Here is a 27,730-nt window from a genome sequence, read left to right as displayed (position 1 = left end):
TATTTGTTTTAACTAACCTACACCAGCTAGTAAACATTTTAGGAATGTAACTCACATTTACATCCTTTATACACTGCCAGAAATGTACCAACCAGAAGTTTGACATGAACTAGCTTTTCTTTAAAGACTGTTCTACCTCCAAAGTAGAAATTCAAGTTAGACCTTAGGCAGTATTTATCACTAAACAATGATGTATAGCAGTGATACTGTTTTATTGTGTTCTCAAAACTCAGCTGGGTGTATTTTGAGTAGGTTTGGAAAGCTTTCTGAGCGAAGGTGCCTGATGCTTTGATAAGTGAATTACAGAAGTAATTGCTGGTTTGAATTTCAGCCTATGGAGAAGTTAATTGCATTGCTCTTTGGCTATTATACTGGCTACGTGTTAACAGCAAAGCACAAAGTACCTCTGAAAAGACATTGTAATGGCATAACTAACTGCAGGTACTTCTACTAAATGTTAATTAACAATGCTGAATAAGAGGTGTTTTCTGCAGGAGTGATCCAAGGCAGGTATTGGAGGTCCTATCTGCTATACAGAATATTCATATCATGGATGAAAATAATGTCATGCAGCTTCTGGTGTGCAGTTCTTGTACCAGTGCTTCAAAACTTCAGTAAATGCAGGACTGGCTTATAGTTAAAGTTGAATCTGCCCTTCTAGGTCCTTGTTTTACATCACCTCCTATGGGAAGTTCACCTGTGTTGCAGATGGCTATTCCTCCACTCACTGAGCATTTGAAAAAGCTGGAGTTTCTCATATGGAGTCAGTTATCTGGAGCATTTTGGGATGAGATTGCACCACTGTGGCAGTGGGAATGGAAAGCCAAGTAACCATCCAGGCCTGTGACTTCTGAATTCTACTGAGTTACTAGATGCCCTGATGTCCTGGGTTCAGCAGTAGCAGTCATGTCAATAAACACTTTTTCCAAAGCAGTATTCTGCTCTGACAGATACATAAATCTCTGAATTTGTCACTGCACAGAGCTCTGAACACTAGGAACTGTGGGTCTCCTTAAATGCTTCATTATCTTCAGAAACTCAGGACAGGAAACACTGAAGGCTCAGTTCCACTGAGTGCTTTGGAATATCTCTCTACTTGTATCTTCTTATAGTGTAGAGTTATTAATGTTTTTGCTGAGTAGATTACTAAAAGCAGTGACCTGTTCATATCAAGGCCATGAATTCAAGTTTAATATAACCAGCTAGACAAAAGTGCAAGTTTACAGACTGATAAATTGTGCTCTAGATGGGCTTCTCTGCACTTCTTTATTGATGGTACTTTAAGTAGTGAGTTGAGGAGAAACAGATAATGAAAATTGATTCTTCTCTGCAGGTCTCTTGCTTACTGTTGGACTTGGACAGACGTAATCTGTGAAGATAATTGAAGTTCCTTTGCTGCGAATGCTGTAAGTGATTTCTTGTTTGTTTTCATGATAATCATTAGGAGCCCATTTGCCTCACACAGGGAAAAAAGGTGAAATGCCCCCCCCCCCATCCCAAACAAATGTTGTATGATGTCCATGTTTGCAGGAGAGATTTCTAGCCAGCACTTTGTATTCAGGAACACCCGTCTCTCTTCCAGCCATGCTGATAAATGCAGTAGCAGAAACCTAATTGCAAACTGCCAGTAAAGATACCAGAGGAAACAACATTTCCATACTTCTGTCAGGACAGCAGTTAGATTAGGAATCTTAGCATGATGGAGGGAATCTGCTCTTGCTGCGTGTATTGTATTTGGTTGAGAATAAACACCTGAAGTGTCAGTATAGTATCTTAACCAGGGTATCATGTAGAGGAGTTGGAGGGGCCATAGAACTTGGAAGGAAACATTTTCCCGTTGGTAATGACAAAGGGTGGTGGCCTTGGCTGTTGTTTAGCATAACAGTTGTTTGAATTTCAGGTGCCATGATAACATAGCAAGAGGCTTAGAATATGTCTTTAATGTTTGATAGATTTCTCACGGAGCAGACTTGCATGCTTTAAACCCTGTGAATATAGGAGCATGGATGCTGGAGCATCTGGAATTATACCCCCTGTGGATCGTGGAATCCAGCAATTGTATCTGGTAGGCTACTGCAGGGAGGCAGGAACAGAATGCCAGGCGTGTTACCTTGGTTCAGCATCCCTTTAGTATCCATAGGACACCATGCTCTGCTGAAGCTATGATTAATAGTTATGTGTATTGCTAACAACACATTTCTTATTTCTACGGGAGTGTCTTTAAAACAGTTGATATCCTTGCAGTAATGAAAACACACAAAGAGCTCTTCATACCTCCATTTTCCCCCCAAAGCTGTGGGAAGAGTTTTCTGGCTTGTAGAACAAAGAAGTTAGAGGAGATTACACAGCCAACATCTGCACCTGGCTCACTCACCAAGTGAGTCTTTGGCATAGCAGCTAAAGTACCTTCTGCCAAGAGAGCCTTGCCCATGCAGTTGTTCAGGGATGAAGATGTGATAATGTCTTTCCCTTTTTGGTTCACCAGAGCTATTTTGCTTGATTTGTCAAAGTCAAAATTTGGTTGGAAAGAAAAATATCTTTTTACTTTTAATTATCAGAGGTTGATTAATGTTTAATGAAACTTTTTCTAACCAGCCATGTTAAGATTATGATGGTGTATCACTTCGGTTCCAATGGCAGACACATCACATATGGGTTACCATTTTGATGGCTTTCAGTGGTAATCTGACCCATAAAAAACTGAGGCATAATATGCAAACTGATTTTTTTCTGGCCTGCCCAATTCTTGATGCCATCTGTGTGAGGATGGAAATGAGCCTGCTCAGAATGTGGTCTGCCAGCTTTAAGCAGAGTGGTAGTGCCAATCACAGATGGATTTGAAAGAATAGCCTCGTGAACAAGAAGAGGAGGAAGATTCTTCTGAGAGCAGGAAGTATCACTTGAAAGCATATGTGTGTTAAATCCTGTGGCCTATGGAACATTCATCAGACTTCTCTGTGGGTGCTTCACACAGATTAAGTAAACTAAACTTACTTTCTAAAAATCAAGAAAACACCCTCAACTTCCAAACATTGCTCTCCCTCCCACCACTGCCTTCCACTGCTGTCATCCATCATGGGATACAGTGCAGGAAGCTGACAATGTCTGATCCTGTGAAGTATCTGCAGAGTGGATCCATTCAGCAAAGCCAAGCACAGTAAATTGTTTCATAAGTTTTGTAGATCTGTGGGGTTTTATCTGCTGTATGAATCCTGTTGCACTCAGAGCCCTGGTCTGCCATTTCTGAGTTCCTGCCTCCCACAGTTAACAAAACCCCATGCTGTAGGTGAAGGTGAGTGCTATTTGCTGCTGCTCAGCTCATAATGAAGATACTTAAGCACCTCATTTTCACTGTAGTCAATGAGATCTCAGTTCTCTGCTACTCAATTTGAGAGTCTGCGCTCTGAAGTTAGAGATTGAATGACCTTGTCTTTTGTGTAACCACAAGTGTCTTGGTACTATTTATAATCCAAAGAAACACATTAAATGATTTTCACTGGTTAGGAATATGGTCTGCAGAAATAACTGGGTTTTTTTAATCTCTTTAAATCGATTGCATTGTTTGAACAACCATTTGCTTTGCAGTAAGGAGCATGTGAAAGAAAGGTACCCATCGATGAATTTCATGTTTGTGACACTTGAACATCTTTCTCAAGTCCTCTTCAAGCCTTTTATTTTCAGGCTAAATAAACACCAATTTCAGCAATGTCTCATCTACTCCCTTTAATTACTGCTGTTGAGAGAAAGTTTCTGCCAATGCAAATGTGCTATTTTGTCATGTCACATCAAATGGCATCAGCCTTATATTTAGGAACAAAAAGAGGGGGAGGCTGAGACAGGATGTGGCTACAAATGGAGCTAAAGGGTTTTCTTAAATATAGGCTGAAAATAGACAATTGAGGCAGTGATGCTTTTTCCAGCAAAAATCCATGAAAGGGAAAATCAAGTCTGTGACGACAGAAGTGAAAAGCAGAGCTGGGGTGTGAAAGAGGGAGCTCTGGATGGAGGCGTGGGCTGGTGGCAGGAAGCAGCTGATGAACTCCTCATTTACACAGGCACCCTTTGCATTGTCAGGCTGGTGTGAAGTGGTTTTAGAGACCACATGCATCTCCTCTTGTTCCTTTGGTGCTGGCTAAAATGTTACTAGCTGGGTTTTCCTCCAGCTTGTGGCAGGACGTGCTGCTGCCCTCTCCTTTGTGGTCATCTCCCCTTCAGGTGGATTGCTTCCTGAGTGGAATTACTTTGATCGAAGAAAGAATTAATGCCTAGTCTTTGTTAATTTGGATCTCAGCTTAGCCCAGTCACTTGCAGGAGTTGTCTGAAACCCCATATAGCTTTATTCAGCCATCCAGGTTGCTGGAAAACAAGTTTCTGTGGTGTAATAGAAATGTGCTGATTTACACAAGGCATGAATTTGGACTAGAGACTGGAACATTGCCTCAGTGGCATTGCCTGGAGCAACTTCCTCCAAATGGAGTCTCAGTACAGGTACAATACCAGTACTGCAGATCCTTATGTTGGACATAAATTCATCTATGGCAATATTTACCATTTCAGTTTATTTCTTTTAACTACTTCCAGCAATAACTGTCAGCTCCTAAAAGCTAGTTTCTGATAAATATGCATAGAGAAAACTTGCAGTAGCTGTCCAAATAAATGTAGGAGACTTCAAACAATCCATCACACTAAATTAACTTCACAATGTGTCTCTTCACAAATCATATTTTAAACAAGTTGTTCTTGAGGAAAGTCAGTTTGGTTCTTTAGGAAATGTTACCAGCTTCCCTATGGAAAACACTTTTTGCCCTCTCTGAACTGGGCAGAAAAAGATCTATTGAAATCAAATGCATAAATTATGCATGTAATATGGCCTGCTTTGAAATAATGAGTCTGATCAGAGCCTGATGGCAATTAAAACGAGTTCTGAAAGATCAGCTGCATTTGAGAGTCATCAGAACTCATGCGGATGTGAGCTGTGGGCATGGCAGCAGCACCTACTTAGCAAATTAGAGAAATACGGTTCATTTCTTACAGCTTTTCTCACAGCTACATGTCTCTGCTCACACGGCATGGGTGATGTTAGAAGTAATATTTTTATTCTTGTCACAAGGATGATGACAAATGCAGTGGAAGCTCAGAAGCTTGTGTATTTACAGCATTATGACAAATGTAAGTCAAGTAGCATCTCAGACTGAAGCTAGGCAGGCAAAGGCACCCAGCCCTTCAGGGCTAGATACTATCGGTCCTCCAGGACTGTAAAATGTTAAATATAGTGATGCTGTAATCTAACTCTTAAGTTTTGAATTGTTTACAACAGGAAAATAACAACCCGTGGTGCTAAATCCATGTACATGATGAAGCTTGATGGAAACAAGGTAATGGAAGATTTATTATAAATGGGAGTGTAAGAGTCTTGGTGTGCTTCCTCCAAGTGGAGGGAGGAGCTGCGAGTGTCCTGTAGCAACTCTGGTGATACTTAAGGCGTTAATTTACGTAGAATTTACTTTTCTTTTTCGGTTTAATCCACTTCCCAAGACTTGAGACAATCACAACTGATTCTTTCCTCCAGTGACTTTATTTAGTGCATGAGAATTAAAAATACCTCAGTAAAATGTGTGATTTCATAGCAAGGAGTTCATTTGTTACACCACTTCAAAGCAAATCACAGAAGTATTAAATGGGGAAGGAGAAAGATAGGTGTTTGTTTTTATAGATGGGATTTGTTTGTTTTGAACTGAATAAGTCTGAAAATACTGGATAAAAACTGCAGATCAAATGAAAAGCCTCCATAAGTGCTCTGCAGCTTGTTCATCAAAAACCCACCCAACTGACAACACCACAACAAGAAAATGTTCTTAATTAATGTCTTCAGTTAAAGGAGAAGCATTGTGGAGCTCTTAAATATATTATTAAATCTGTATTGTTTAGATAATAGGATGGGGAAAGACACTTATGCTGAGTGCTGTGTCAAATCCGTCAGGGCATGTTTTAATTCTAGTTCACTTGCTGGATTTCACAGCTATTTGTCTGGGTGTGGGGGTAATTTGGTGGGTTGAGTGAAGCCAGATGACTGTAATGAACTCATTCTGTGTCTTTGACTCAAGCTGGCAAAAAAAAGATGCTATTTAGGGGTATTTTGTATTGTTCAGACTTCTGTTCCTCCTGTCTCTCAAACTTTCTCTAGGCCGCTGTCTTTGCGCCATCACCAATAATTACATCAAATTAATTCAGCATAATTGAGTTAATTATTAGCACTGAGGTTAACAACATGCCTTCAACTGAACCAGAGCTTTTCATCCCCCCTTTCCTGAGGTTCACAAAATGTAAACAGATCTGAATCATGGGTGAAAGCTGAGGCAGCTCCACTTCCATCAAGTGCTTTTGCCAGTCAGAACTGTCGTGCCACATTCGCTCGCTCAGATGAGTGTTGATAAATGTGCTGTCTGCTGCGAAGGGAGAAGAATGCTGTGGCATTGTGTGCCAACACCCAAGTACTTGAGAAAGGAGGAAATGGAGCCACTCAGTCAAAACCAGAAAGCTAGAAGAACCATTAATAAGAATTCAGATGTATTGAGGATCTTGAGCCTGGTGTAGCTGACATACATCAAAAAGAATGAGGACATAAGTTCCAGAGATTCAGAGGATGGCTTTTTGAATTAGAAATGCTGTTGTGAATCACTGTGTAAGACATAATAGCATGATTGCTTGTCCAAGGTGGTGGTTTGAGAATCAGAAATGAGGTTTCTGTGCCCAGCTCTCATTGTATGACTTTGAGAAGCTGCTTAATTTTCTGGAGCAGTTTGTTTTCTTGGATATTTTCCGTCAGAGATCTATGAAGCAAGGGTTGTCTCTTCTTGTGTATCCATGGTCTAGGCACAGTGCAGTGGGATGCATGAATCCCTGGTGTCTCAATGTGTTGCAGTGAATCTCTGCAGTGGAACATAAAGAACTCTGCCTTTGTCCAGGGTAGAAGGAAGCGTTTACCTTCAGTGCCAAGGACTGGGGATTCCTTCTTTACAGTAAGCTTGTTGCTAGCCAGACTTTTCCTTTGTTTTCCTATGAAACAGATTCTCTTTGCACTAGGCCAGGCCATGGAGAGGAACAGTCAAGTGTTTGGGAAAATTGGAGATATGGCTTTAAGACCTCAGAAGCGTTCCCAAGACGTGGAGGGATCTGCCCACATGATTAGCTGTTGGTATGGTAACAATCCCTGATTAGGGAACTGCACCAGTGAAAATCCCCCTTAAGAGGCTAAAGACTCCTGGACTTAAATGTTCTCTAATACTGCTGCTTGCAAGCATTGCTCCCAGGAACAGGCATTTTGCTCAAGATGTGGTGGGCCAGACTCATCCATGGTATAATTCCACCACAGACAGGGCTGGTGCCAGGGAAGGTTTTGGCTCAGATGATTACTTGGATTGAGAGCAAAGGATTGGAAGATGCTGAATTTCAGCAGGTGTGGATTTGAAGTAATGAGACAGCTTCTTGATGCTGCTGGAAAGGATAATGTACATTGGGGACGATTACAGGGTGAGCTGGAGGCACCAGGGCACTGCACGAGTACCATCGTCCTTAGCCGAGGGATTATGTGTGTATAGTTAGAACTGGATGGATGTGCTGTGTGGACCAGTAATATGAGAGGTCATACTGGAAAGCTCTGCTATGCTGCAGGTTTTCTTCGCTTGTAGGCTGGGTATGATGTTTGCGCTAAAGGAATGTTGAGGTGTATGTTGGGCATTCTTGGTTTAAAAACAAAACAGCAGGGTTTTATTAATCCTTAGTAGTGTGGCTCACAGTGACTGCTTTGGCTTCTTTAAATTCTGACTCTTTGCCTTCTCCTGGCTTTGTTCTGCTGTTGAGCTTTTATACCTCTACTTTCCTAAGCAGAGCCCTTGCACTGAGAGCTGCTCATTTCAACTGTGGGCTTTTACCCTCTTTCTTTTTTTTTAAAAAACAAACATAAAGTTGGGCTTCATGAACAATATAAGCTTATCTTGCCATGAAGGTAAAACTAACAGTTTCAGTCTTTCCTCAATCATTAGGAACCATGACAAAACCTTACGTAAGACTTTACCGTTCTTCCCAAGCTTAGATGACCCATGGATCACAGAATTAATGTTGTCATTAATCAGACAGCATGTTTGCCCCCTTGAAAAGAACTTTCATACCTTCTGCTGCCAGCTGGGGATCAGTCCTTGAACAACATCTGTGGTAGCTTGTGTTGTGCCCCCTTGGAAGCTCTTCAAGAATGTGATGATTCAAACAGTATTAGAAGGTGATAGAAGCCCAGCCAGGAAGTTGTTATATGAACTGTCATGGGATTGCTAAATTGGAGCTGAGCACTGGAATACTTCAAATGCAGCAGTTACAAGGAAAGAAGGAGCAAACGGGCAGTTTTGTTTTAAAGCTGATAACACCAAGATATAGCTCAGTTCATATTCAGGCATGGTAGCAAAGATAAATACTTAGATGGTGCCGCTGAGAACAAAATTCATGTGGACAGCAGCTGAACTGGGAAGTTTACAGCTGGGAAGATGAAGCTCTTTTGAGTCTGTGCCTCTCTTTACTTTGTTCTCCTGACTGATTTCTCCTGGGTTACAGAGGTTTGATTTGCACCTAAACAGGGAGATTCCAATCCTCCCATTGCTGTCTGAGCTTGATGTTCAATGAATATGCTCCAAAGAATATTACTCTAATTAGCCCGAGCATGTTATTAATTATCCAGAGCAGGGTAATCTGGCCTTGGTGTGGGCAACAGGTTTCCTCACTGGTGTTAGATTGCAAAAGTCCCAGTGTTTTCTTTGCTGTTTGATGTATTGCATGTCTCTGCTTCATGATACTGAACAAGTGTAAGGTAAAACATGTGCCCTGTGGCTTTGGTTAATTTATATAAGTGGTTTTCATCATGACAAGAATTTGATGTCTTTTTGTGGCCAAACCCCAGAGGTTTTGTGCCATTTTATAACCCTGTTGGGTTATATCTATATTCAGTTTTCCGTTACCATACAGATCTTTTAAGCTTTTACTTGGACACTAAGAAAAACAGGTCTGATTTACAGTTTCCTTACAGTTGCTTTACACCCTATCAGCAGTAGAGGGATCATAAAGTGAGTGCAAATATGAAATATAATCTGTACTTTAGTTGTAAGAAAACTGCTTCTCAGAGCCTGAGGGTATAGATCTCTTATGTGCTGAGCATGCCGGGGTGCTCAAATCTTTGTTCAGCACCTTCCTGTATGTTCAGGGTTTGAGACCAGAAGGACAACTAGATTGTACAGGCTGACTCTGTGTAATGTGGTATTAAACCTGACCCAGGAACCTCTGCATTCAGTCAGGAAGCTCGTATTGGCCCAGCACATCTGTGCCTCACAGCTCCTGCACTGCATGAGGATCGCTGGGATGGTTCAAGTGTGTGGAGCTCTTTCCTTTTTGTCCTTTGCAGTGGACTCTCAGTTGCAGGTTGAGGCTGGATGAATTGCTGTGGTAGTGGCAGCCCATTTCTTCTTCTTTACTTTCTCTTTTATTTAATGTGGATAAATGAATGGCAAATGAATTGGAGCTCTGCTGCACTTTCACAGGTGAAGTTAAATCTTTCCTATTATTCATAGGTTCCTTGTTGATATGTTTAGAGATCCCTATGAGTTTTTTGCAGCTCACTGGGAGCTGATGTTCAGTTGCTTGTCCGGTATGACTGTCTAGTTCTTTCTTCAGAACTATTCCTTCTAGGTTATGGCCTCTGACTGTGGGGGGATAACCTGCACTTGAGTAGTTTGTGTAATGCTCTGGTGTATTAAAGCACAACTTTGGGCCCACCTTATCCAGATACATACCACTTTCTCTGTTATTCCCTGTTGCTCTGGCAATCTTTGTCATCCTCAAGTTCTGCCAATTACAACTTGCAGGGAGACGACTGCTGATAGTGCTGAATAACATCAGCCCTAATACTGATCCTATAGAGCTGCATGAAGGATGTCCAGCCAGTGGTAGATTCCTTGTCAACAACAGATCTGAGCGCTCTCATTTAGCCTGTTCTTAATCCCCCATATGCTCTAGTGATACCATGTAAGCTAACTCTACACTGCAGCGCTGTGCCCCTAGAATGTGCTGCTGCTGCACTGTCATTTGACACTGCAGCTCTGCTCACGCATCAAGCAAAGCATAAAGCAGAGCAGAACAGAAATAGAAGTGAACGGAACAGGACTGGCTATCGTCATTCATGCAATAGGACTTTACAGCTCAGATTTAGAAAGGACAAAATCCACAACAATGACAGCTCGTCAGAAGCGATCACATCAAACCAGCAGATCTTGATAAAAGCCCAGCATGCTGGAGAGATGTGTGTGTTAGAAAGTGACTCCAGCATTGTACGTGCTCAGCCATACACGAGGAGGGGTGTATCTCAGGGCAGGCCATGGCCCAGGGCTGCAGGATGCTCTGTATCTCTGTCAGTGAATGTGACTTGGTAGAGATGCATGTTTGCTGGTTTGCCTAGGGCAGCAGAGCCTGTGGAGCTGGGCTGGACCCATCACACCAGTCACTCTTCTGTGACCTACTGGGGAATAAAGGGAAGACACTGCAGTGTAATAACCGGAGACGGCAGTTAGCTCACTGAAACCAGTACAGTCTGCCACTGCTGCAGTGAGCTGTAAGTGCATTTGAGAAGCTACAGCCTGGAGTCATGGGTCTTTCCCAGCTGGGAGCCTGTGAAACCTGGAAGGGAGAACCGAGTTAGCCAGATTCGAAGACAAAAGAGTAAGCATCCTTCTGAGGAGCAGCCATCTACTTGGGTGTCTTCCTGGACTGATGTCAAAACATGAACCAAGATGTTTTGTGATTAAAGAGGTTTCAAGAGGCTTCCAATTTCATTCTTATTTTGGCAGTTGGATTATTACTTTCCTGTGCATCTCATTTTGCACAAATAGCACTTTTGGAACCTGTATTCAGACCAATAAAAGCAGGTCCAGTTAAGGCATAACAGGGCAGGTTACAGAGCCTGAATATGAATTTTTAATAGTAAGTTCACTAATGATTTTTTTTCTTGCAGATTCTGTTATTGGACACTTTGAGGAGAACAAATAATTTTGCCACCTTAAATAACCGTATAAGATGTTCCAAGTTCAACACCAAATTCCCAAGGTAGCTAGAATCACACAAAGGTTTGAAGGAACAGTCCATTTCTCTGCTGTTTTATGAGTGCTTATACTGCTGGGAATATTCCAAAGCATCTTCCTAATTAAAACTAAACTTAATACCACTCACTAGTTGCTTTACCTCCATTTGTTGGAGGAATTTATCTTTGGACATGAAGTGTGATCAACCCGCATGGCAGACAGTCAGGAGCCTGGACCATCTGCAAACACTGGTACCAGATTTTGGATCCTTCATGTGCCTTTGGTTACACAGAGCAAACAGTAGGAATTAGTATCAAATGGTTCTATCTCTCCATTTCTTTCCCCTCCAAAGGAGGGAATGTCTGCTTTGTGTGCGTGGCTCTGTGTGGGATGGCAATGGCAGTGCCTTCCCCAGTGGAAAACCTGGTTGTGAACATGGGTTTGTCAGGAAAGATGGATAAGTAGTCAGAATGCTGAGGCAGGCTGTGGGAGCCCTGCTCCGTTCTGTTAAATACCGCTTGGTGGGTGGGATTCAGCACCTCAGGATCTTTGTTGTTCTGTGGAGGTGAGTGTGTCTCGCCTACAGTGAGCTGTGAGGCAGTGTTCCAGGCTATAGCTTTGTATCAGTTAAGTGGCCAAACTGAGTCAAATCCAGGCCTGCCTTGGTTCCCTGTTGTTAAAAATGGACTTAATAATGTTGTGCTACTCTGCTAGGATCCTGTAAAATCCATACTCGAAAGATCATGAGGTTTGACTGGGAGAGGGCGTCATAGCTTCCTGAGTCTAACTCCTAAAAATGTAGTGTTTTGAAGCAATAAGAAAGCACATCTGCAGTCTGTGCAGTGGGGGAAGAGAGGGATGGGGAAGCCAGCATCTAACCAGCAACAGCTCAGGTAACTCTTGCAGTGCTTTAATTAACACTCCCAGTCCCTGAGGCCCAGCTTTGGTGTCCATTTAACCAGTCTGGAGGGATTGAGACTCTAACTGAACTGTAGGGATTTGCTTGGAAAACAGTCCCAACAGCAGCACACCCCAGCAGAGCGCAGTGGCGGTGTCACAGCAGTGTCACCCGCGTTCAGCTGTACACTGGGTCAATTGACAAGCTTGCTAATGCAGAGTGCAAGATTCATGGGCTTTGGTCAGTCTTTGCTTCACTATCTGAATATCATTATCAGGAATGTAAATCATTATGCAATGCAGAGAAATGCCACAATAGTCTCAGTGTCTCCTTTTATACTTGTCTCTTTTTAAACAGGGCTTTATCTAAATGCAAATGTGATTTCAGCCTTCTGATGAGGACATTATACAGTCATCCATTCCAGAAAAGCACAATTAGCGGATTATTTGATTTCTGACTCAACAATTCTTGGTTTAGATAGTTTGTTTGTTGTGCTATGCCTGATATTTAAGTTATCAGGAGGGGATTTACATTATTAGTCAGGATTATAGCCAGATTGCGTGAGGTCGAGGGTTTTTTCTTGGCAGAAAAAAACAGTAACATTTGTGGGATGGGGGGGGATGTTTTTGGAACAAAAGGCAATAGTACAGATTCTTACTGTGCTTCATTGTCCTTTTGTGCTAAGTAAGGGACAAATTTCAGAAGTAACTATGCCAATTCTCTGATGTTCTGGGCTCTACAAGTGCAGGGTTCAGCCTTACCTGGTTGGGGATCTATTCACTGTTGAGTTGTACTCATACAGTATCTTACAACTGAATAATGGGTCAGGTCACAAGATTATTTCTCATTAAACATCCATTTTACCCAATAACCATCAAGTTTTCCATGTGCTGTGGTAGATTCACAGTCAAGTGTTCGCTGGAAATGACATTGCAAACACTGAAGTTACACATATAGTAAAATCCAGCTCTTTGGTAATAAACTTCCCTGTGCAGCTTACCCAGGTCACAGAAACCATTGCATGTTTGAGCTATGAATCGGTCAGAACTCAGGATGTGTGTATTTCTCTCTTGCAGTATGGGAGTCTCGTGGAGTGTGTGTTTGACAGCGAGACCTGGTGAAACCTTCACTCTTCGTCTGTTACAAAGTCCAGTGGTAGTGGGAAGGTAAAGGATCTATTTTTTTTCCCCTAAAATTCATCAGTGTAAATGCATTTGTCACACGATTTGACTTTGCTTCAACAGCTTCTCAATTCCCCGTGGAAAGGTACTGCAGTGGAAAATTCCCAATTATCTATAGCCAAACAACATTTACAATTCCATTGATCAGTTTAATCCTTCCATATTCATATGTTTACGTGAGTGGGTTCTTGCTGTCTCCCAGAGCTTAGCTGAAGTAAGCTGTCCTATCCATTCCCAGCACATGAGGGATCTCTGCTTTTGTGATAGGAAATCTATTGCTCCACTTAAGTTTAATTAGAGCACAATGACATATGATGAGTTTACACATCAAAGCCTAGAAACAACTCAACCAATTGGCTCTAGTCCCAAAGTATATTTTGGGATCTGTATTGAATTGGGATGTTTCACTGTATTTAGTGGGAATATGTGAAATACAGGGTCAGGTTCTTAGGGTCAGTGGAACTCTACCAGTTCTTACCAGCTAAGTCTCTAGTGCAAAAAACCTGTGTGTAAAGTTATATTTAGGTTCAGATCAACTTGAATCCAACTGCATATTCTGGATTTCTGTACTGGCTGATACCCAGAACCTGTGGCAATGTGTTTGTTAAGTAACAAGCCAAATCCTGTGCCATTCTATGATTATGTTTCTATTTTCAAAGTAGGACACAGACTTGGAATTTTCCTACTTAATTTAGGCTTGTAACTGCAGGATCTATATTACAGTTATTGGTTTGCTGCTCCTGTGTTCAGCAGAGACAAGGGCAGAGAATAATTAAGTCTACATTTTGTTTGAGTCACATTTTGGAGTTGCTTCTTTCTCCTGGTCGGAGGGGGAATGCGGGATCTCTACTGACTATCAAGAGTATCATCACCTCCTGTACTCAAATGCCAAAGTGACATGAATCCATACCAAAAAATGCATGGGGCTGGTGCCCAGCATAGGTTTCATTACAAAGAGAAAATGGTATTTTAGAGAAAAAAGATTGTAAGTAAACAAGAGATTAATATTTGGAAGCCTGGGGACATCCTGATCTGTATTTTAAATGGAGCTTCTTAGGTAAAGCCATAATCGGCGCAAGTTGGGTGCTTAGAAATTGAGCCAGCAATGGGACTAGTCAGACTGAGGCTGTTTTGAAGTATCAGCTCTTGATCTATATTTCTGCATTTTTGGAACATCTTCCTGCCCTGCATATGTTGGTGTTTTTGACAATATCCAGTTCCTGTAGTGTGTGTGAGGCTGAATGGCTTTTATTAAACAAATATGAAAAACCAGAACTGGAATCAAACAAACAGAATGAAAAGATTGCAGCAGCAGTATAGAGCCAACTTACTGCCCTCATGATGGAAAGATGGGTTTCTAATTGCCCATGAAAGCTAATGGAAACCATATTTTGGCTGTGAATAATTCCCAGGAGGGATCATAGAGAAGTCTGACCTCATCTCTTGTAGTTTACTGATAGAACATACCGAGTATTCAGAAGTAGACACACCCCACAAGGCTCAAAGTGCAGAAACCAGTGGTCAGGTTTAGATTTAGAGGACCGTGTGAGCTTTAGTGGCACATCACTGGCCTGTTAGAGGCCAGTGCAGATCCACTTTCATTAGGGTGTATCAGCTGTGGGAGGAATGAATAACTGGCAGAGGGTAAAGGTTGTGATCACAAAATCCAGGAGCAAAGTAAGTGAGATTTTCATGCCCACAAAATGTCCTGATGCCACGCTCAGTCATGCTGATGGAAGGGGATGTTTGAAAACTTACTCTCGTCAACACCATCTACTTCTGAACTACCTGTAACTAAGAATTGGAAATGGCACTTACATTTTGTCCATGGAGTCTTTCCTAAATGTTATACTCCTTCAGTCCCTAAGTTCTTTATTCCAAACTTTAGTAATAACCATGTAAAAGTTGTTATCTTAAATTTTAAATTTGATCTTTTTTTTTCCCCTTCTGAGATGTGTATTTAGTCCTTCTTGCACTGGATGGGGCACTACCAGCGTGGTACAAACCACCTGGATTCCAAATAGCCATATTGACGCTGGCATCACCCATTTATCCATCCTGGATATGTTGCTAAAATGATTCCAAGTAAAGTCACAAATGAACTGTGCAACACACACTTCAGATGTAAGGAAAGATGTCAGTATGACTGAGCAGGAAAGGGATCCTGACATGTTATTCCAAGATGTATACATATTAAGCCTATTGCATATCTTAGTAATTCACATCCTCAGTTAATGAGGTAGTAGCCCTGTCCCTGTTAAGTACTTCCTTAAGGGAGTCCTCTTGTTCCCCTGGAGGCTGGGAGAACTTTTCCTGCAGTGTCACCAGAGCCTTCCTGAGGGGCTTCCATCACACCCAGGCTGTGACTCACTGTTTCTGCAGGTCCTTCAAAACCCTCGCCTGCTGGATGGGGGGGTGTGCTATCCTGTGTGCTCCATTAGCCTCCTCAAAGCCAGGCTCATACTGCTGCCACCTCCTCCCCATCCCACCCCACCTGCTTGGCTCATCTGCCTCCTTCTGCCTCATCGTGTGACTTGACATTAGTCTGCCTTGTAAATTCTTTGTGGCAGAAACTTTTTCATTAGCTGTGTATATATAGAGCCTACCATGATGGAGCCTGAATCCCTGACTGAAGAGTATGGGCACTGCTCCAATACAGAGAATAATGCTAGTATTGCAAGGCTTTTTCTCACACATTGCCTGTGGAAAAGCAGCTCTGCCACAGGAACAGCTCCCTTGCTATTTACAGGATGTTACTTTTGACCAGAGATAGTTAGAATCAAACACCAAGATAGCATAGACTTCACTCCATCTTTCAGTAAAGGAACAGACAAAAACCGGTACTGCAAGGTGCTCAGGTGCGACTTTGTGCTCTGAGTAAAGCTTTGTAGAGGGCCATCCCTCAAGAATAAGACATATTTTTGTCATAGAATGTTGCCATTTTCTTCACATAAAAGAATCATGCTTTTTGTACCTAAGACATTAGCTATTTTCAGTGACCTCTGCTACTGTAAATCAGCATAGCTGTTGTTACAGCTCCAGAGCTGTGCTGTTTTAGATCTAGTTATAGTCTGAGGTGGAATTTTACTGAAAATACAGATTACAGTAGTACATGGCCTGTTATGGTGGGTATTTTATAGGTGCATAGAGATGAGATTTTCCCCACTGCAAGAAGAACCAGTCTGTGCATATAGACAACCCAGGCATGCAATAGCTGCAGTGCTCTATTCTGGAATAGATTTGGCCAAGGGACTTAAATTACTTGAGAAAAAGAAAAAAATAATTCCAAGTAATAAGTGTCATAATGGGTGCTAAAATAATGCCACACACCTACTTCATTATTCACTTTCTTATTTATTATCTTTATTCTTTAGAGTGCTGATGTAGAAGTGCTTTTTCTGAATGTTAATTTAGCTCTCTGCAGATGGCAACCATCTGTTAAATGACAAGTCACAGTATTTGATTAGCACTTTATATAGCTTGGATGGACTGAGTGATACAATATGGAAGTACAGCCATGGAGGTGAAACCTGTGGGATTTGTTCTTTTCCTGTTACCAAAAAAATGGAGAACTTCAAACCTATTGATGTTTTTGCCTGTCTTCTATATTTATACATGTTATTTCAAGCTAAAGCCTGACATTCCTAGGCCAGTTCACAAGATGTTCTGGAGAGAATGCCAACGCTAGGAAATATTATGGAATTCCATCACCACTTGTAGCATTTATGAGTGTTCTCACTGTACAGTGTCACCATGGGGATGGACCCCATGGATGCTCAGGGGAAGCACTGGGAGATTGCATGAATCAAGGAATCAGGGCTTATCAAGTAGAAAACCCCCTCAGGGCCACAATGCTGCTCTGTATACTGAGAGCAGCTTACACAGGGGTCTCGAAACTAGAGAAAAATAATATTGCAGCATGCCTGAATATTATCATGATAAAGTGATCTTGCATGAACTGCACTCTTTTGTATTTTAATACTGTGATGAATCACAGCTAACCTCCATCTGTCCATCAACTAAGCAAGTTCTGGTTCATTTCGTATTGTGAAGTTTCTTCAAGTTACTCTGCTGAACCTTAATTTGCTGGCCCCCGTCTTGCTGTAAAATTCCTTTACCCTTTTATTCCTGTGTTCTTAATAAAGTTCATGAGGTATTTTGATCTGTTTTGTTTTCAGCAGCTACAAGGCTTGAGGATGCCCCCGCTACCAAATGCTGAACTAGTTCAGAACTCTCGGCAGCTGTATCGCTACCTGCTCCGATGCTGTAAGCAGCTTCCTGAAGAGAGCATTCGGCAGCATTACAGACATGCAGTCAGGCAGGTGAGAAACAGACTGCTTTACTGGTGGTGGGAGTGAGCCCTGTGGGGTGTTCCGGTTTTCTCCTCCTACAGGTTGGACCAACTTTTGTAACTCCTGGCACTTAAGAAATGATTCTTCTCCAAGCCTGAGGCACAAGTGGATTTGGATGATTATACTGGGAGTATATGAAGGAGCATTTCTTCTTATTTGCTTTGAATATGAAATCTTGTGTTTTCCATGGTTCTCATCTCTAATCCTTGTTAGTCAATAGAGTGGACAATCATTCCTTACTCATTTAAACACATCTTGTATGGTGAAGCTTATTGGTTCCTTGTTGGTCATTTTCATATCTGTATTCACACACACACACACACACAGGTCTCCCAGATGGGTAAATCTCATCCAGTTGCTCCTATGGAAGTGATTTCATGCCTTTGGTCATACCTGTTGTCCTATGTCTTTCTAGTTTTAACATACCAGACAATTTCAGCTGTTGTTCTGAATTAAAGTTTGCTGGGGTTTTCTTTCTGCTGATGTATGAAAGGAGTAAAATACTTAATAGGAAATTACATTCAACCAGGCTTGCTATGGAAATAGCACAGCCAGGTCCTACAATGTGTATTTGCATCTTTTCAGATAACTGTTTGCTTCAAGTATTTTCTTTGTGATTTAAAAGGGATCCTTATTCTGACAAGTGTTATGTTGGCTACTCATTGTAACACTTTAATGTTGCAGAGTTTCAAGGTTCATGCTGATGAAGATGATCCTGAGCGAATCCAGCAGATTATTAAGAGAGCCATTGAAGATGCTGACTGGGTCATGAATAAAGTAAGTACATCAGAAAGGGGAAAGGACAATGTTTAGCAAGCCACAGTTTGTTGCTATTCATTGGGTACTTTCCTGGCAGGGACTGGTCCTCTCAGTGAGTTTTCATAAATCCCCAGAACCATTTGTTTTTCTCCTGGATCCTGCCTGTGGCTGTGCAGATCAGGGTTAGACAATGGGGGGGACAGATCTCTGGTAGCTGGTGTCCCTGTGCTACTTATCACCCAGCAGACAGCCCTCTTCACTGTCACAGCACTGAAAGATGGCACTTACACTGGTGTCCTAGATAAAAGAGTGGAGGCTGTTTACCACTAGATAGCTGGAGTCACCTGTACTTCCTTGGATCTAAATCTGGTTGGGAGCGTGATATCTTAACCATGCATTTCTCAGAGTATAAGGAGACAAGTCAAAAGTTCAGCTTGCTCTAAATATCTGTGATTTAATTTACTAAATGACTGTTAAGTCCTTTTCTCTGCCAGTCCATGAAATCCAAATGAGAATTGTTACAGGAGAAAGCACAGATTACTCATAGATTATAAAATTATAGCAGTAGCCAAATCCCAGCAGTTACAGCCTAGGAAATAACTGTCTGGGCCTGGATCTGATTTTATTCTCCCTATAATTAGGAAAAGCCTCATTCTGATTCTGCTACAGAGACTGTAGTCTGCTCCATTGGCAACTGGAATTGGAGCTGTGAGAGGAAGGTCAGGTCACTAGTGTCTGCCCGGCAGCATTATTGTTATAGTGTAGAGGGAAAGCCTATCAAATTTCAATCCAGCTTAAAGGAAACTGAGATCATTTTATGTAGATCATGAAGAGGGTTGTAAATCCATGTCAGGATGAACTGTGGCTTCTGGTTATATGCTCTTCCCACAAATAATTGTTTTCTTTTTTTTTTTTTTCTTTCTTTAGTATAAAAAACAGAAGTAGAAGAGGATGATGAAGACAAGAATGTCATTGGTAAAGAACCTTAGAGGACTTGCAGTCAAGCCCAGTACTGTATTATAGTTGCTGCCTGGAGTGTTCTCTTGGATAATACAAATATAGTAATTTATGTCTCACTGGGATATCATGAAGCTAAGTTAATATTTCTGAAGCTATTTGGGTTTGTAGATTAAAAGGCACACTCTAGGTTCAAAGTATTAGCTTGTATAACCGCAAGTTTAGCTTAAAGGCCAAACTTGTCTGAACTTTAAGTAATACAGAGCTCTCAGGAAAACTGACTGAGAATACAGATGTAATGGAGTACACATCATTAACAAGAAATAAACAGTGCCCTATGTGGTGTTCATATCTGAATTACAGCAGCTCATATGAAAGATCTTAACTTCAAGCCCATCTGAAACCTGAAGCGTAGTATTTCCCGCTTGCTGTCCATGCTATGGGTAGGTCTTCATTCTTCACTGTAGGTTGGCAGTTGAACTAGTGGTGGCCTTTTCTTATTAGGGATAGGTGCCTGTCACCCTGATCTCTAGAATTGCATGAAAACAGGCACCACTCAGAGGGGTTTTGTGCACTGAATGGTGTAATTACTGCAATGTGCAATGTTGTACAGAGGCCTTCACAACAAATAAATGTCCTTTAAAAGTGGGAGTCCATGTCCTTCTTAAAAAGACCATCTTTGCACTGCCCTAACAGATTTGGATCAGGGAAAACTCAGTAGAAATACCAGTAATATAAATAAAATTCATTTAGGGGTAAGAGTTCTCTTGAAACATAACCTTTGCTTTTAGCTGCACTTGGAACCTTGTGCCTCCAGGTGGCAGTGCCTGCTGCGATGTCTGCCCGAGTCCTCAGGTTTGTTTCTCTGTGTCCGAATTGCGAAGCTTCCTCACCTGCCAGAGCAGAGCTTCAGTGCTGAAGCTCATCCTTTTTTAGGCTGTTAGATTCTTATTTGGTTTTCATTCAGCCATGAAAGAAGCAAAAAGAAAATCCTCGCTCAAAGCACCAAGGATTTGACAAATGCTATAAAAGAAATGGAGGCCATTAGTGACCATTTATAGCATAAAGTACTGTATCAAAAAATTCCTTTGTCTCTGCTAACCCTAAGCCCCCTCTTCAAGAGCCCCTCTCCTTTGTTTTTTTTCTCTGCCATCGCCACTATTGTTCCTCTCTCTACTCCCACATCTTTCACATCACCTTTAACACCCTCAGCTTTACTCCTGTTCTATATATTCCTTAACTATCTTCTCTCTCATCTTGTCCTTCTACCCCACTTCTTTTTCCTTGAATCCTTTCCTGACAGGTCTATCAGGAGATACTCTGACATTATGCTGGGGCATCCCTCTGCTGAATTTCAGATAAAGCAGGAAGGTAATAGCATTTCTCCACAATGTGTAAGGTGTAAGTTTTTCTCCTTCATGTGAGAAAAGCCACTTGTCTTTCTCTTAAATACATTTTTTGGAAAGTGCAACCATTCTGGTTTAAGCTTTCAAAATAATTTGATGCAGAGCACAGAAAACTTTAGCCTTGGCAGCTGACAAGGAATATTCAATGTAAAAGTAAACAGTGTAATGCTAAAAGATTTGAGAGTAGATACCGGAATATGTTACTTCTAATTAAGGACAGCAGATGGATGACCCATGCTGTACTCCAGTTACATTATGTGTATTTGGTCTGTAGCATGGAGATGCAGTGAACTTTGTATCAGTGCAACAGTGAAACCTCTCAGACTCAGCAGGATTAACAGTGTATGGAACCATCCTAGTTTCCTGAACTGTGAATGTAGCGTGCTCAGCATCCCTCTATTGCTTTAATTGTCTTACTTGTTGTAGTATGAGACATAGTATTTTGTTCAGTTACTAAATAGAATGACTTGGACAAATGCAATTATCCTTATATGCCTGTTATTTAATTTATGGATAGTTCAAGAGGGAAAGCACCAAGGAGCTGGAAGGTGCAGCCGTGGCATATCTGCAGCTCCCAAATGGCTGAGGTGCCAGCTGAGCATGGGAACACCACACCAAAGGTATGATAGATGTAACTGATACGGTAGAACCAGGATCTGTGAGTTTTAGACTTTGGGAACTGGTAAAGAGTGCAAATTTTAGCTGGGTGCAGAGGGGGAACGTGGTTTGCTGAGGCAGGAGACATCCTGACTAAATATTGTGACAGCAGTGATTCAGGTGTAGGGTAAGATGAGGTGTCTGAGGGGTTTTGTTTGGTTCTTTTTCATATAAGCATAATCTGGTTTTCAACATAACAAAGCTTTTCAGAGAAAGAAATCTAACGTGAAGGTAACATTGACTCTGTTATGAATAATTTTCTTGGCGGAGGGGAGGGATGATGTAAACCACTATTTACTTCCTTTTAATAGTGAAAGTAACCCCAGTGTCTGATAGTCATTCTTCTGTAATGACTGTGCTGAAGAGTCATTCAGCTGCATAACTGAGGTTTCTGTTTTCATGAGGTTTCTGTTTTCAAGACATATAAATTCTGTTCTTCAACAGCATAATTTGAGATCAAGGATCTTCTATTAGCCTCGTTGCCCTAAGTTACCACTCACTGATCTGTTTGACCTGAGAGTTTATATGGTGAATTGAGTTCTCTTCAGTAGTACCCAGGGTCACCTTTGTTTGAGCCACCCAGCCTTGCTGAGACTGAAGAGCTGTTCTCTGTCCCACCAGTGTCCCCTTTGGTGTCAGTGCCAGTGTGCTCCTGATTAGTTGCCAGTGGCTCTCACAGGGCCCACTGCAGGAACCACTTGCACAGTCATGGGGATAACTTTGTTCCTGCTGCTCACAGGGGACGCTTTCCTGATCAGTCTTCTCCATGGTTCTCTGGCAGTTGTAAAGAAAATACCACCACCAAATAGATTGGTGCATCTGTGTTTCCATATCCAGAATCTCTGAAAATAAAGATGTTGGGGGCAAATTAAGTAATAGGGGATGAAAGAGACTGTGTTGTATACTGTGATTACTACTGCAGAGTTTGAAAGACAGAAGCTCACAGTGCTCATTAGGCAATGATGAATCATAGCAGTAAAAAGGGACAAGACTATTCATTGGTTTCATTTCTTCTTCCTTGAAATGGAACCCATTTCTGTACTTGTGTATCATGCCAGTTTTGATAAATAACATACTGTTGGCAAGAATATACAGTAATGATTAAGGGCCCATCAGAAAGTCATGTCAAAGGCCTGTTTTTCTGTTGGGCCCACTCCTACAGGAAGTATTCAGTTATCAGCATCACTTTCGGTGTGGCATAGTATCACCTGGCCATACATTAGCCTGAGGGTTTCAGGGTGTTTACACAAATGTAATAATTACGTTCTGGAAACAACAGTTTTACAGCTGGTTACTGTAAGCCCTTGAGTCAATAACTTCTAATTACTAGTCTACACCTAGAGGAGGTGAGTGGAATGAAGTGTCCAAAGGTTATGTACAGGCAACAATCAGTTAAGCTAGATGGAGGTTCACAGGAGACTTGTGTAAGACAAACATTAAAACAAGGAAAAGACAGTTGGGAGACTTCTGTTTGATAGCTATGGATCATGCTTTTAATTCTTGAGGCATGGAGAAACAGATTTAGATCATGATATAGCTGAGGAAAATGAGGAAAAGGTTCTTAGCTGGTAGCTCCAGGTTATAGACTTACCAATGTTCTAAGGACAGAACCAGATTTGGTGCTACTGCATTCTTACATATATATATATATACACATATATGCACATGTACAAAAACATTGGGAACGTAAAGCTGAAATTGTTTGGAAATAATCTATACATGACAAATATGGCAGTAATGTGTCTAGAAAAGCTGGAACAACAGCAGTAGGATAGTCAGTGTGTTTTGTTTAGTATATAGGATCTTGCTCTTAATCCCACATGGAAATGTTCAGGAGTCTGCTTTTGATTTTTTTCAGCCTCAGAGCCTCATGTAGAATCTTTCTGTGTAGTGAAAATCTTCCCTTTTTTTGTTTTTTATTTTGTTCATATCAGGTTTTGGTATGGAAAAGACTAAATTTGTGGTTTATCTAAAATACAGGATTGCATTCTGCACTTGCCATGGGGAAAGATATGTTTCTGATCACATTGTTATGTCAGGTGTTTACTGATTTCAATTCACTCTTGCCACGGAAAGCCATTTGAGCCCTGTGGGTATTGAATAGAATACTTCCATCCCAAGCCAGGTTTTGCTTAGCACCATTTGTCAATAACTGAATATTCTTTAAATCATTCTTTAGCTTTAGCACTTTGTAAACTCTTTTTCACTTGGTTCGTTATGTCACAGGCATTGCTTTTTGTTCAGAGACATGTGAGCTGAAGAATTTGATGCTAAACAAAACCATCTCTTCCATGGCGCTTGGCTCGTTTTCAGATGTCGTAAGGAAGTGATCTTTACTGTGATACTGTAAAGAAAAGTATGCTCACTATTTTGGAGCAGCAAATAACATTCACTGTGATCTTTAGGGAGAACAGTTTCTTTTTTGTGAATAGCTTTTAACTTGGCATTAGAAATTGTGCCTTCATCTAAAGCTCTGATAAGATGCAAACGGAAGGGGCAGCACAGTGGCTGTGAGTCTTAGACATTTAGCATCACAATATTTATTATGAGAGTCCTTGACCTCAAAGGTTAAGAATGAGTCTTTAGCTTTACGCACCGCAATGTAGTGCCCATCATCAAAGCCAGCATATGTTTATATGAAATGTGTGAGTAGTCTCCTTGTCAAGAGCTGTGTTCTAAAGTGAGTCAGTAACACCTGAGAACGGCTCGACACTGTGCTGCCCGCTCGCTCCATTGCTTTGCTGCATTCTTTCTGTCTGCTCAGAGGTGCTGTGAGGTGCTGTGGTTGTTCTTGAGCAGGAGCCAGCTGGCACATCTTTCAACTTTTATATTATGTGATTAATTTATCTTATACTTCTGTCAAGCCAGGTTTTATGAACTAGTGTTAACTGAAGCATACACCAGTCATCAAGTACTGCTTTCAGCTCATGATTAATCAGGGCAGGCACATTAGCTTTTCAAAAAACCCCTGTGCTTTGAAGAGTATTTTTTGTTTTCCTCATAATTTTGTTTGATATTTAAAATAAGTTTTTAAAGTTTAGAAGCAAACAGAGGCATCTGCCACTTGCAGCAAAGAGCTTACCAGGGTTAGTGTTATCCCTGATCCGAGAGGTCCCTGACATTGCACTTATTCCTGTAATCCTGCCCACTTAGGTGGTGATTATGCAGAGGACAATTCTGAAGCTGCTGTTTATTGTCCTTAGTTATAGCTGAGAGGGTGAAGGAGTTACCTACCCTGTTCTCTAACTATCAACCTGGGTGTCTTTTCCCCCAGAAGAATCTGCCTTCATAGTCTACGTTTTGAAAAGGATTAACTTGATCTTTTCTTTTGAATCAGTAACTTCTGTTCAGCTTTGTCTGGGTGCTTCCCTGTCTCATACAAAACATTTTCTTTCAGCTGCAGCTCCACAGCATTAGGTTGAACTGCCTCATCACCTGTATGCTTCCTTCTGCTCGGGTCCAGCTTCATCTGTTTAAAAACCAGTGTGCTTTGGCCTTTTTTTGTTACAGCTGATTTTTTGCACAGTCCTTGTTATCCTTCTTAAAGTATAAAAATGCTGATGTTCCGATGAATATTCCCTGCCATTCTTACAGACTGGATTTCAAAAGATACAAAAGTAGCAGTAAGTTCTTGCAGCTGACGAGGTTGACTCATGGGCTGTGTTAGGTATCAGCTTGCAGGACTGGGGTTTTCTCAGTCTTACTCTGGTTTTCTCAGCAGTCAGTTCATCTACAGAAAGTTAGCTGTACCTCAGATGGTATGAAACAAGGAACAAGGAAAACTGTTTCAAAACAGGCATCAAGCAAATTGGTAGACTGGAAAATATTATATCATGGTGGTGGACACAGGCAGAGGCTGTATTTGCTGAGGACACCTCCCTGATAACTCACCAGTATGAGGACTGATTTTTTTATGCCTAAAAATAGAGTGTTTGGTTTTCCACCATTGTGTAACTGCAAGGGCTGCTTTCTCTTTTATTTTCTGCTTTTCCCTCCTCTTCTAGCGGTCACAAAATGCTGTGTTTAACCACAGCTTACATACAGAATCAGACACCTGTTGAGTCTTGGAGGCTTCCATCCCTAAAGAGCTCTGTAGAGTTTGTCCTCCCTTAGCTGAAGATACCTCCCAGAGCAGGTTGCAGCTTTATGGCCAAGATTTTCAAAAGCAATTCTTGGAGTCCATGGAGGGGTCTCCAGTTCACTGTCTGCACAGTGATGAACACCTGCAACTGCAGTTAACAGTTAGGTTGTCATGGGCAGGACAAGAGTAAACAGCTTAGAGTGGATCTCAGTATTGGGGGTTTTGTAAGAACCAGTGGGCACTCTTAACCTACCTGATTCTCCCACAATACTCATTTGTGTTGTGTTCGCCATCATGTCTGATGATTTCAATGAACAGAGCACCTCTCTGACTGGTTGGGACTCCAGTGGCAAGTAGCAGGAAGATGGTTATTCCCCTGTTAGCATGGCTCGGAATTAGGAAGCTGCTAAAATGGTAACAATCACAATTGTTTCAGAAGCACAGCTTTAAAATGTAGAGCTCTTCCAACTGCCATAACAGCCTGCAGCAGTTCACAGCTACACTGTACCAGGTCTGGTCATTTCTGATTGACTGACTGCAGTGAGAAGGCAGCTAGCATGTATTGTTAAGCTTAAGAGATGAAGAACCTATCCCTGCCCTCTAACTTGCTCATTAACCTCAAAGTTAATTCATAGCAAAGGGGCAGTTTTTATAGCTGGTGTAATAATACAAAGCATGGACATCATATGAGTGGTATGTAGCATGAAGAGTAACTTGATGAAATCCTGTCTGGTTGAGAGAGGAACAGGACCATAAACTCTTTCATCTAACGAAGGCACTTTGAAAGAATCAGACTGTATTCCATACTGAACCTGGGATGAGCTGCCTTTATTGTGCCATAGGGGTGTGCGGGGTGTTATTCACTCTATAGAAAGGGGTTCCAACTGTGTGAGTATCTCAGAGAAACCACAAATCATAATTATGTGACTTTGCTCTGTACAACTCTAGGAACCTCTGGAGTTCTTAGGGGCTGGTTGTTAAAAGCTGAGAGACACAAATCTATCCTTGCGCTCTCAGATTCTGTCTGGGTCTATAGAGAAAAGGCATTCTAGATAATTGCTCATCAGGACATTTACTTTTCAGGCTATTTATGGGTTCTTAGCCAAAACCAATTAAATCAAAGGGGAAAAGACTCCTGTGTACTTCAGTGAGCTTTCACCATCTCACACCATTTCTCAGTCCCCTGAATGCTGAGAAAAACATACCCTGGTTAGTAGTGTTTACCAGAATTAAAAGTGAAACAGTTTCATTTGTTTGCTTTTACAAAGCCCAGTCTGGGTTAGTCAGATGAGCAAAGCTCAAGAGGCCAGCCTGGAGGCTGGGGGCAAAGGCGCTGCTCCTAGTTAGGAGGTAAACTAAGTAAAGGGAAGGCATAAAAAGGCTTCTGAGGTTCTTTGACCACTAATTACTTGCTTTCATTTCCCTTCCATTTCCCGTGCTCATGCTCCTTTGGAAATGTGTTCATTAAAAGTCATGCTGCTGTCTTCTGTGCTGAAGAACTGCATTCACTTTTCCTCATTTTCAACTTTATCAATATTAAAACTTGCAGTCTACAAACTAGTTGATGGATCACTGATCATTAGTTTATACTGTGTGTATCTCATCTGTGTCTATCATCACTGACCTGGAATGCCTCTCTGATGGAAATGATCACTCATTCCCCATAGTACATTCACTTTTATTTCATTAGGGATGGGGTGCTGTGGTTTCTGCAAGATGATCATCTAATGGGGTAGGAACTGATCTCACATGAGCTTGTGACAGAACCCTACCATCAGCTATCATTTCTTAGTTCCTTATCCGTAACACTGAGACACTGCGTGGGCATAGACTGTGGGTATATCATCATGTATTTGAGCAGTCATCTCTCCTGATATGGTCATTCTACCACATCAAGCCACTGTTAACTGCAAAGATTTCTCTCTTGTCACTGGCAGGCCATTTCAGGATGCCAGTCATCTGTCTTTCATACATGCAGCTTTGCTCTTCCATTGAAAAGAAATGGGATTTCAAAAGCAAAACCATGGGAGGAAATGAGGATTAAAGATGATGTGTTCCACTTCATGGGAATACAGGAAGTATTGATCCCAAAAAGCCCTTAAAGGAAGATGAATAACGTGGGCTTTTTGAGAATTCTCAGACTGTGATTTAATCATAGAAGCTGGTATATGAGAAGAGAGAAGGAAATAACATAGTGGTATTCAGCTTATGGTGGTCAGAGAGCTCTCTTGAGCAGCTTTAACCTTAGGGACAATGTTGTAGTCACAGAAAATTCCCCTTTATATTTCCTTCTGCCTGGTTTCAGGTGACTAACCCAGAGCTAATAAT

General features: G+C 41.5%; 2 protein-coding genes across 6 annotated transcripts in view; both read left to right on the top strand.

Moving 5' to 3' along the window:
- The first annotated feature begins 1,062 nt into the window (after positions 1 to 1,062).
- LYRM9 (LYR motif containing 9) lies at positions 1,063 to 19,906 on the top strand. Of its 5 annotated transcripts, none has more exons than XM_057416696.1 (6): positions 1,063 to 1,406; positions 5,318 to 5,375; positions 13,086 to 13,175; positions 17,372 to 17,512; positions 18,227 to 18,319; positions 19,229 to 19,906. In XM_057416696.1, exons 4-6 carry the CDS (start codon positions 17,387 to 17,389, stop codon positions 19,244 to 19,246), a joined length of 237 nt encoding a protein of 78 aa, XP_057272679.1. In that variant the 5' UTR covers positions 1,063 to 1,406; positions 5,318 to 5,375; positions 13,086 to 13,175; positions 17,372 to 17,386; the 3' UTR covers positions 19,247 to 19,906. The 5 variants fall into 5 exon arrangements, with proteins under 5 accessions (XP_057272679.1, XP_057272677.1, XP_057272674.1 ...); XM_057416692.1 differs by having other exon boundaries at positions 1,336 to 1,406; positions 17,369 to 17,512; XM_057416694.1 differs by lacking the exon at positions 5,318 to 5,375.
- Positions 19,261 to 27,730, top strand: part of NOS2 (nitric oxide synthase 2) — a 72,023-nt gene continuing 63,553 nt past the window's right edge. The window contains exons 1-2 of the mRNA XM_057416687.1: positions 19,261 to 19,276; positions 21,182 to 21,284. The gene's annotated coding sequence lies outside the window, so the exon portion shown is untranslated. The remainder of the gene's footprint in view (positions 19,277 to 21,181; positions 21,285 to 27,730) is intronic.

This window comes from Pezoporus wallicus, unplaced genomic scaffold, assembly GCF_028554395.1.
Source record: "Pezoporus wallicus isolate ANWC-B61680 ecotype Strahan unplaced genomic scaffold, APGP_CSIRO_Pwel_v1 contig_13961, whole genome shotgun sequence".
NCBI lineage: Eukaryota > Metazoa > Chordata > Aves > Psittaciformes > Psittacidae > Pezoporus > Pezoporus wallicus.
The sequence above is the reverse complement of the archived record's forward strand: the minus strand, read 5'-3'. Positions and strand labels throughout refer to the sequence as shown.